An 11,408-nucleotide genomic window follows, 5' to 3' on the forward strand; every position below is an offset into this window, starting at 1 on the left:
CTTCTTTTTCTGTATTAAGGGACGTTATCTTAAAGGGTTATGAATTTAACTTTTAAATATTTTTCCATGCCAAAATCTATTCTACCATCTTAAGTTACCTTTCATAAAAAAATAGAATAGATGATTTCATTCCACGATTGAAAAATACTTTTTGAATAAGTTTAGATTGATCTAAACTTCTCTCAGACTTTAGAAATATTATTATTGTATCAATATTTTTTATCTAAATTCAAATACTTCAAATAATGATAATTTTATGCATAAAAAACTTTAAAATAACATTCAGTACTATTTATTTATGCATTCCCTCAATTTAAAAGAGCTTAGGGAAATCAGAAACAACAAATAAGGTTTACATCGAAATGACTTTATTTTTGACTAATAAATAGCAAACCACATCAAAACGTACAAAACTACAAAAATATTATTCATCTGTAATAAAATATACTATATTACAATATAATATTCTAATTATAAAAATCAAATTGCACACATCAATTATTTACAAATATTTCACAAAAATAAAGCACTAATCAAATGAAAGGTAAACAAGCAATTAGAAAACATTTGATTAATATATTTAGACCTATGTGTAGGAAAATGCATACATTAAGACCGTGCTCTGCATTAAATAGCTTTTCCAGAAACCTAAATTCACTGAAAATGCTGTTATAAAGCATAAGTAATTATTTACAGATATGTTCTCCTACTGACTTTATTCTACATTAGTTATGTCTAATCAGTACATCACATTATTATTATCAAATATCTTTTGATTGTGTGCTCAAACCTTTCATAATCAGAGAAAATAATGCACTTTTTATTTACATTAAATATATTTATATATATTATATAGCCGATATAACACTAAAATCTTTGGATCAAGCATTGGCTCAAGATTGAAAAAACCCGTACCTTTCCGAAAAAAGTGGTCTAAATGACCACACATCTAAATAAACACAATGATCTACACCATGTACTCATACAATTGTAAAATGCATAAATAATCACAATAAATAAAAAATGTACTTACTTACATGACCTGACTAGATCAATAGCAGTACTCTAAACTTAGTAAGATACAGGATACTAATAAAAAAATACTGAATCACGTTTAAAAACTATTATTAATTTCAGTTTTCTTGCTTTAAAATACTTTAAATTTATATTATAATTCCTACAAGCATTTTACATTTTGAATTTTAAAGTTCACATTACTTTTTATCGATTTGAAGTTAATTAAATATATGTTATTTATAGAAATTAGATACACTAATAAAAATGCAGTATACAATGCAAAGAAAAATATCCTGCCCAATTTCAACGTTTTAATAAAACATCGCGTGTGCAAAAGTACACGCGCATGTTAAAACAATACTTGGGACGGAAAAAAAGAATAAATAACCCCGCCGACTTCAGGCGATGATTGTACTGCACAGCAAATCTGATCTTTATTAGATGTCGCCTAAGTCTCAGGGACTTAACTTTCTATTTTTAGTTTGTCAGGTATTGTCATATAATACCCTGAGACTTAGGCAACGATTTCTGTACACGAAACGAGTCACATAATCTCGACCGTCACCTGGCAGTGAGGGGGTTATTTTGATTACTTTACAAACACAAATAAACCATTGCCATCATAATAACATGTATTACAAAAACCTTCCACCATATTTACATTTAAAATACATATCTGACAATAGTCTTCTACATTTTATTCGAAATAAAATTATTTCGGCAAAAAAATCTCGTTACAGATTTTATTCTTTGAGTGAGACCTTGGCAATAAAATACACATTATTTTAAAATAAAACATTTGATATAGCAAAAATCTATCTGTTAAATATAACTCTATATTCACAAAGCCTATGTATAAAGGTCATCGATCCAGTGAAAGTGTTGTAATTAATTATGTGCAACACGGGTGAGATGGAGTAAAAACTGTACTTTGTCAGTCGTCTGGTGGCCACACATGTTGCAGGTGAACGGGTTCTGATATCCGTGATAACCCATGTGCATCGTGTACATCACAACATCTCCGAACAGGATATCACAGTAGGGGCAGTCGTACACTTCCTTTACATTCTTCCACCTCTCCTTGCGTTCTTCAGAGACATTTGACTTGTACTCTCCACTGGCTGGTTCACAAAAGTTGACATTAGGAGATGACGGACTCTTGCTTTCAGAAATTTCAGGTTCGGCCGTTTTATTAGTAGCGACTTCTTCATCAGTACTCTTTTTCGGTTGCTCCGGCGAGAAATCAAACCTGAGCTGTTTAGGGCTCGGTTCACAATCTTCTTCATCAGAGCTGATTTGCTGCAGCCGCTGTGCTATCCTCTCCAACTTGAAAGCCTTCCCTTTTCTTCTGCTCTTGGTAGTTGATGATTGCTCCGTGGGGAGATCACTTGGAACCTTCTTACCTCGTTCTTGTTCTGGTTCTTGTCGGCTCAAGTCTAGAGGAGCTCCCGCGGTGGCTCTCGGTGAATTCTCTTCAACATTCTCGACTTTTACAGGACTCTCAGGAGAATAAGAAGTCCTTGCGACGATTTCCTGCTGCGTAGTTATCACTCTCGTAAGATATTCTTTTACGCCTTCTTGATTGTTGTTCATTGCAGATTGCTGGACATTGTTGAGTGCAGTGTTGTATAAACTGTTCTCAGGTTCGGTTTTGGGTTGAACTGGTTCTTCATACATGATGGAAGGGTGGCTTGCCAACGGAAGGAGTGGATTTCTATGGAAGGTGTTCATTAGGGTATTGTAGGTATAGGGTATGGTTTGACTAGGAAGGAACCCGTAAGGACTTGAAAACATGGGATGCAGTGATGACATGGCGGGTTGTTGAGGTTGTTGAGGCATTTCCTCCGTCTTCTTGGGGCGTTTTGGTCCTCTCCTCGTTCCATAGACATCGACTATCGGAAGAGGATTTGGTGAGCCATCCGGATTCAGCACCATTGCAGGATTGTGGTTGTACTTTCGCAAGTGCAGTTTCAGGCTATGACAATATTTGGTCGCATAAATACAATCGGCACAACGAAACTGGTAGATGTTGCTGTGAGACTTGAGATGAGAGTTGAGCATGGACTTATTGACGCATGAGTAAGAGCACTTGTCACACTTGAAGGGCTTGGATCCAAAGTGGTTTCGCAGGTGATACTCGAGATGATGCTTGTATTCTGTGACGAAGGGACACTTGGGACAGGTGAGCAGCCGCTCCGGCTTGATGTGTCCTCGAGTGTGCTCCCAGAATTCCAGCTTGGTGACGGTGCTGAACTCACATTGCTTGCAGCGATAGGTCTTCACCTTACCTTGTGAGTTGACCTTGGGTGTAGTAACTCCCTCGTCCTCGTCAGCCCAGGGTGTCTCATCTTCCGGTCCCAGCTGGGTGCCATGCTCTTCTTTTAAGTGTTCCCTCAACTTGGTGTGGTTCTCGGCAGTGAAATCACAGAGGTGACAGCTTACCTGTTCACCATGCTCACTCATCAGGTGGTTGTTGAAAGCACTTCTGTAATTAAAAAATAAATTGTTAAAACAGTATATAACTAGTAGATCATTCTAAACATTTTGGAAAATTTTATTTTATTATTAAAACAATTACTATTTCTTTGAAAATATTGCTTGAGTTTCAAATGTTACAATATTAGTCTTGTTTTATCAATATATTTATAAGTTTACAACAATCGACAAAAATTATTATCTCCCATAAAGGTTGTTTCTACTGATCATTATATTTTGAATAATGGTGGTTTTACCTTATAGTTGTGGAATATTGGCAGAGCGGACATTGAAGAGGTTTCTCTCCATTGACGGGCTGCTCTGTCGGCACAGGACCCATCATGCCCCGTCTTTGCAAGGCCATCTGCAGTCCTCTTAGGGGATCCTCATAGTACATATCAATGTCAGCTGAAGAGGCAGAGGAGACACTGTTGTCATCGGTGGGTTTCAGCTGCTGGGGGACTACACTAGTTGACGGGGAAGGCTGCTGGGGAGAGTTGTGCACACGTGGACTGTGTGGAGACGTGACTCCGGACGCCAGATAGCCGAGAGCTGTCTGCTGTTGTGGGGACGGTGGCTGTGGGGACGTGCGGCTGCAGGGAGAACTCCTCTGTCGGGGGCTCGGCGGAGTCGCTGGCGCGGACTGAGATTGAGCCAGTAGACCGAGGGTAGTCTGGTGGGGAGTCTCGATGACGGGTCGGGCCAGGATACCGAGGGTAGCATTGGTCTGGTGATCCTCCCTGTCCACGTGACCGGAGTCGTCAGACCGAGCCTCGCTGTGGTACGACTGCGGTGAAGTGTTCTGTACACTGCCGTCACTGTTGTAGTGGCTCGGAGAGATTCCGGAGTCATTGTTTACAGAGCTTTCCTCTGGCTCTTGTTTCTGAAAGAGAATTTAAATCAGAATGTTTCTTGGGGGTTGTTATAGTTTGTTATGGGGCTCTTATAATAACATTTATTGGAAACATCGTCTGATTTAACACAGTGCTAAACCTGTTAAAGCACTCACCAAGGGATGATGCCAGGGGTGCGAGGGGTCCATGAGGTAGGTGGGATACATCGCAGGGCGAGGCGTGTGCAGCACCCCCTGAGGTAGACACGTTGTGGAACCCATCTTATCTTGACTGTATTCCGCAGACAAAATCATCGTCTGTAACAATCAATATTGTTTTCATACAGTTTAGTTTTTATTTCCATAAAAAATTCCCATATATATAATTTCAATAAACATTGAATCGCAATAATTTTGAATAATATAAAATACCGAGAGTGGTAACTATATGTCTCTTTGTAGGCTGTAAGATTAAATCCCACAGTCAATTTTAATCACAGACTGTTTGACCTGATATAAATAAAAATATATAGTTTAAAAACATATTAGGCGTAAATGAAAACCTATAATAATGAAAATGTATCATTGCATCAACGGTTTAATGAAAACGCTTGCCTTACAACATTAATTATATAGTTTCATTTCATAATCGTGTAACATTTATCACTGTAATATAGTATATTTAATATTTGTGCAAACGGTTTCTTGTTGTATTTAGCAACTGAAAGGCTTTTAGGTAATGCAATCGATTTTGGAGTCGGAAGATATTTTTAAATTAAATTTATAGCTCTTTAAGGTAACGCCTCGGATAAAAAAAGTTTAAAAGGGTTCTGATTATTCCAAGTTATGTCAAAGGCCTATGAATTCAGCATAAACAATTATCCAAACCCAAAATCAATAGCATAACTCTAAACGATAGTTTAAAATAGGACATTGAAAGTCCACACTTTAAATTTTACAGAAGTCTTGTGCAGTCTGACATCAAATTATCTTATGATAATAGTAAAATAATAATAGTTAGAATTATTAAAAATGGTTTTAGTCCTAAAAACTATGGTTTTTTGTTTATGGATGTGAATTATTGTTATTACATTAACATAACGCACGCAGGAGACTTCACTAACCACTGGTTGGTAAAGGCGGTTATAACTATTTCTCTCTCAAAACTTCGTTTAAATCGTTACTAGTTTGTTCTTCTTTATACCACATTAAACAAACTGTCCTATTTTAAACTATCGTTTAGAGTTATGCTATTGATTTTGGGTTTGGATAATTGTTTATGCTGAATTCATAGGCCTTTGACATAACTTGGAATAATCAGAACCCTTTTAAACTTTTTTTATCCGAGGCGTTACCTTAAAGAGCTATAAATTTAATTTAAAAATATCTTCCGACTCCAAAATCGATTGCATTACCTAAAAGCCTTTCAGTTGCTAAATACAACAAGAAACCGTTTGCACAAATATTAAATATACTATATTACAGTGATAAATGTTACACGATTATGAAATGAAACTATATAATTAATGTTGTAAGGCAAGCGTTTTCATTAAACCGTTGATGCAATGATACATTTTCATTATTATAGGTTTTCATTTACGCCTAATATGTTTTTAAACTATATATTTTTATTTATATCAGGTCAAACAGTCTGTGATTAAAATTGACTGTGGGATTTAATCTTACAGCCTACAAAGAGACATATAGTTACCACTCTCGGTATTTTATATTATTCAAAATTATTATTAGTTATAATCACCTGGAATATTTGAAACAAATAACACACATTAGCATCTGTTGGTTCTTAACACACATTAGCATCTGTTGGTTCTAAAATACTATTGACCCATTCTGAATGCGCAGAGTTCTCGGTAATTTATTGGAACAAGGCATCACCGCAAGGAGTTCCACAAGGAGAGAAAAGCCTGCTTTATCTATTTTTACACCGCCTAAAATTTCCACACAGGCGTGTGTCAGCGGGCCCATCTACATAACGGTGTGCTGTCGAGTCGTCGGATGTGTATTTATGACCGGCATTGTTCCTCTAGAGAGAAGTCGCAGTCAACCCTTTCAGGCCCACACCAGACACTGGCCAGGCCGCCCCGCATCTTTTGTCACAGGCTCAAGTTTTGTCCTTTATTTCTGGACAAACATACAACTGTCCTTACAACCCATCATAACAACGTGGCCTTGACTCCATTTGTGAGATCCAATTTTACTGTAACGTTATTTGTTTTTGTTGCTATACTATTTAGAATTGTTATTTTAGAGAATTTACATTAGATAACAATGATGCGCAGGTTAGGCATGCAATTTTGCTATTCTTTGATATTCTATAATTTATTATAAAAACGTGTTCTAGTTCATTTTCTTGAGTAAAAAGTTTCATTTTTAGTTCTTCTTTTCAGTTGCAGTTTAAAAATAGAACACAAAGAGAAAAGAAAGTCCACTTTCGAGGGGAAAGCATGTGCATAACAAAGAGGTTCACGCAATTCTTTAAGTTTTTTGTAGTGGCCGCCCAGGAAATGGTCAGAACGGTGACCGACTGACCGATTTCCAGGCCTAAAACACTTTGTCAAGGGTTTTTTTGCCGATCCGTCGGTCGGCTGTTGCGTAAAGCGTAAAATTGCCCTTTGAAGGGCCATCCAAATCAGACAAGTAGCATGTTACAATGGGAAGTATGCTTGACGGATGCCTTTCTCTGGTTGTCAGTTTCCCTTCCGTTTGTCAAACTTCATAATGTATCAAGAGTCTACGTACGCCCCGCATTAATGTGCGCCATTCAGGTCGTACTCACGACATTACTATACCAACCTTGCGGAGTTATCTTTGCAGCATTACCATCATAAACATAGGACTGTAACACTATCAGTTTTACTTGAACGTTTAGTTAAGAACACGTATCTTCTGTATCTTGAATCAAAAAGTATAGTTTAATTGTATGAAATTAATTAATTGGAAAGAGGTTAATTACATGTATTGTGCCTTATAACCGTTTTCGTCGTTTTGTTATACAAATCAGTGACAAATTGTGTTAAAAAATTATAGTATCGTTGAACGATGGCAGATGTCCGAAAAGCCTCTGATATTTCATAATCTTTCTATCATAAAAACGAACGTCATAAAAAGAACATATAGTTTTCCTCAGTCCAGTGAAATTAATTTAAATTCTTCAAGTTTTGGGGTTTGGTGTAAAAATCTGTAATAGTCCTGATAAAAGTACAGTTACGGTACGTTATCATCAGAATTGTGTTGGTAACAGCACAATAAGTAAGTAAACATTTAGTGCATTAATGAAGTTTATAATGACAATTTACTGTAAAAAAACTTGATAATCGAAATTATGGAATTTATTGTTCACAATTGCAAGGGGAGTGTAATTTACAAACAACTGTTAGATTAATTATTTTAGTGTTACTAAATGATAGAGGTTCCAAAAACGCCATTCCCACATGATTGTCAGTGTCCCAGACCCTCGTTTACTGATGAGCATCGATAGAACACCGTACTGTAGTGAAATATAATATTTTAGAACAAAACTTCAAACCTAAAATATTTTATACTTGATTGTCAAGTAATAACAAATGAAAAATCCAATATACAAAAATATGTCGTCAACAACTATTTCGTGTGCGCGCACTTGGAAACTGTGTTATATAAGTTTTAGAATTTGGTATAGCTGCATCGTTGCCATCTTGTACTAATTTGAAATCAGATAATAAACAAATTAATTATTGTAACTGACATAAACGTTTGCTGCTTTTCCGTTGGCCAGCAGAAAGAAGTTCGTATGACGACAGGTTTGGTGTAAAATCATCTATATCTAAAAGATAATGCTTGGTTTACCTATACACATCACGACTATATGCGTGTTCGGTGAGAAACAGTCCAAGGTGCGAGAGGAAAACTGACAATGACAAACACTTGTCTACACTGAGAACTGACCTACCACAAGGTCTCCGAGAGTGAGCCGGCACTATCTAGGGTACACACACGCGTCGCCGTCCGACCTTTTGGAACCACGGTGGGCGCGTAATGACACCGATAACAACGTTTTTTCAACCAACGATAACATATTTAATATTCTTTTTACCAATTACGACTACACTCAAGTGGCGAAATCCACGTGTACTTTATTTGGCTTTATCACGCGGTGGTATACCGATTCACGCAGCGCCTAGCGTGGCTGCGCCTTGTACAGTATAACAACCGCCGAGTTGTATTGTTCTTGCGAACAGATAGCGCGTCCTGCCCTTGAGGCGGTTCGGTTTCCAGGTTCCATAAATGAGGAACTACCCCTTGTAAAGATCTACTTTAACTTCTGAATTATAGTTGTGTATTTGCGGAGTTAGGTTTATAATTGTTTAGAAATTACAATACTCTACCATTAATTACCAATTAATTAATTGACGATAGTAATGATCATGCATGGTATTTTTTAAGCGGCAGTTGCCGTTTACATGCAAACAGAATGCACAAATATAATTGAACTTGAACTGTGCAAATTGACAAAAAATACGCAATGATCAATAAAGTAAGTGAAATCAACAAGGCTTGGTAAGTAAAACATAGATTACACTAATAACAACTGATTTAAGATAAGATTTTTACTATTTTTATAATTTACATAACCATTTTATATTTATTCCTTATTTTTAAATATCGGTTACAAATGATATATTATACAACACTGCGGGAAGACAATTCAATTGTATAAGGTAACTATTTATTACCTTTAGAACCGCTTCGCTATTATGCTATTTTGAACTTAACACAAGTTATAAGGAAGGCTTAAATGTAGCTACACCAACCATACTTGAAACAACATTAACGAAATAAAACTGAACTGAACTAAATGTCAATTCTTGGCAATTTACAGATCTAACAATACCAGGATGATAATAAGATTAAAACTGAGATGGGTGGGGAATACGATAATGCTGGCTCGTTAACCGTAGTCATCTTGCTCCACATCTTTGTGAACTATAATCGCAACAATTGAACATGTGATTGTTCATTATCTCAATAGCGATTGGTAGATCCTTAGATGATACTAGATGTATTCTTGAGACACAAAACCTGTGCTTAATTTATAATAATTAATGCACATTTTCAGAGAGGAGTAAACTCGACAAGCTAGAGTTCAGATACGATGTACGATTTTAGCAATGAAAACAAAATATAGACCATAAAACAAACAAATATGGTGTAATTTCTCTTTTCACTCTCTCCACCACATATATTTAGCGTTATAACACAATATCATACAATTATCTATTACAACATCCATACTATTCATATTATTATAGATCTAATATCCATCTTAAAGCCTATTTGGTGTATACATAATATACATAGTGTATATAATTGTTTTATTGTAAGTATCCATTTTTGTTTTATTTTTAAAGTGATTCAAGTTACAACAATTATTAAGAATCATAACAGGTAAATGTACTTTTGCAACATTTACATCTATTGTCCGCAAAATTGATTTCAAATGTAATGTTCATATATCAATAATACATATCATTACTGTATATATAAATTTATTTTATACATTCAAAATTGAAAAAAATATCGTCATAGGAACAGGAACTAAGCATTTCAAATTTTATTATCCATGTTTTATAAATGATAACGAAGCTGATAAGATAATGTATATTTTAACAGTTCTTAACTACTACATATCGTAACATTTTATAACAAGACAAATATTTACTATTATAAATCAATATACAGAAGATTTCAGTTACGTGTCTTTATTGAACAAACATATTTCATAATATATTCAAAATTGAAAATGTTGCTTAAATTGTACGAAAGCCTAAGAAAGAAACCCAGTACTTTTGTAACAGAAGGATGACAATAATTCCGCTTCCAGGTAAAGGCGTGTATTTTATTTATATTAAGCAGTTATCAGTTTATTTACAAGCACAATATCAAGATAAAACTCTATTTAAAAACTGTAAAGAGGTTGTTACAGTTAATTTTAAAAATTGTGCGTAACATTACACTTGTCATCAAGCTGTCAAATTTCCTCCACAAGGTAATTGGTGTAAAAAGTAAATAAATTAAAATTGTTAACATTTTTAAGAACTGATATGCAATTTTTAATTTATTACTCTGAGGAAACCTCTATTTTACATTAACTATATCTAAACAACGAATTGATCAGTAATAATTTATGTACTAAAGACTGAGTGTACTCACACAAGGAGGTTAATATCCGGAAGGGGTAGGTGGCGGCGGACGCTAAACACCGGGCACTTCCATACACACACTCGGGTCAGACCTTCGTCAGTAACTGAGCGACTGAGTGAAGGGAGAGAACAGGGGAGACTACCTACCCCAACCCCTCACTCACCCCTTCACAGCCCCTGCCCCCACCACCGCGCCCCGCCTCACTTCTTACTACAACTCCACTTCACGTTATTTCCGACACGAAGAGTCTCAGACCGCTATTTTCAGCCTCCAGTCAGATTTGAGGGCAATTTTTTAACTTGCCTCGGGGGACATCTTGGCAGACCGAAGTGTAACACAGCCCCGTAGGGGGGGGGGAGGTAGGGCGCGCCAACTGGAATTAGCATGTCGGAACAAAACTCGATAGTAGAAACTCCCAAAAAACTACTTAACATCTTATAAAACCATCTGGACATCAAACAAATATACCAATCGATAAACTTATAAAATTGAAAAATGGTCATATACCATTACAAAAACCGCTGCTATTGGTGTAGCTTGTAAAATTGTTTGATATTTCAAATTCGGGATTGATATAGATTGGAACTGATAACATGAGTTATCTTTACGCATGAAACCTGGAGAACGAACTGACTGGATCTTGTATATAAAGCTTTATTTCTTATCTGAGAAAAAATGGAGTCGATGACAGAGCTTTAGCGGAATATTTTAAACTGATCTTATTGTAACCATGGTGGCAACCTGAAATTATCAGAAAAAGTTGATTTTTTCAGAAACCGTCCTTTTTTATGAACGACTATTGTCTGCAAGACATCTCATGACACAGTAGACTTGAAATTGTGTATGCAACCTCAGCGAAACCTTTTACGCAACCCCAGGTGTG

At 35.9% G+C, this 11,408-nt stretch overlaps 1 protein-coding gene across 1 annotated transcript; it reads right to left on the bottom strand.

Moving 5' to 3' along the window:
- Positions 1-346: 346 nt before the first annotated feature.
- On the bottom strand, positions 347-10,646 carry LOC124359549 (protein hunchback-like). The gene is made up of 4 exons (XM_046812385.1): positions 10,535-10,646; positions 4,502-4,642; positions 3,750-4,375; positions 347-3,502 (listed from the first exon to the last, which is right to left on the bottom strand). The coding sequence occupies exons 2-4, from the start codon at positions 4,637-4,639 to the stop codon at positions 1,906-1,908; spliced, it is 2,361 nt and encodes a 786-aa protein (XP_046668341.1). The 5' UTR covers positions 4,640-4,642; positions 10,535-10,646; the 3' UTR covers positions 347-1,905.
- Between the last annotated feature and the right edge of the window lie 762 nt (positions 10,647-11,408).

This window comes from Homalodisca vitripennis, chromosome 4, assembly GCF_021130785.1.
Source record: "Homalodisca vitripennis isolate AUS2020 chromosome 4, UT_GWSS_2.1, whole genome shotgun sequence".
Lineage (NCBI taxonomy): Eukaryota > Metazoa > Arthropoda > Insecta > Hemiptera > Cicadellidae > Homalodisca > Homalodisca vitripennis.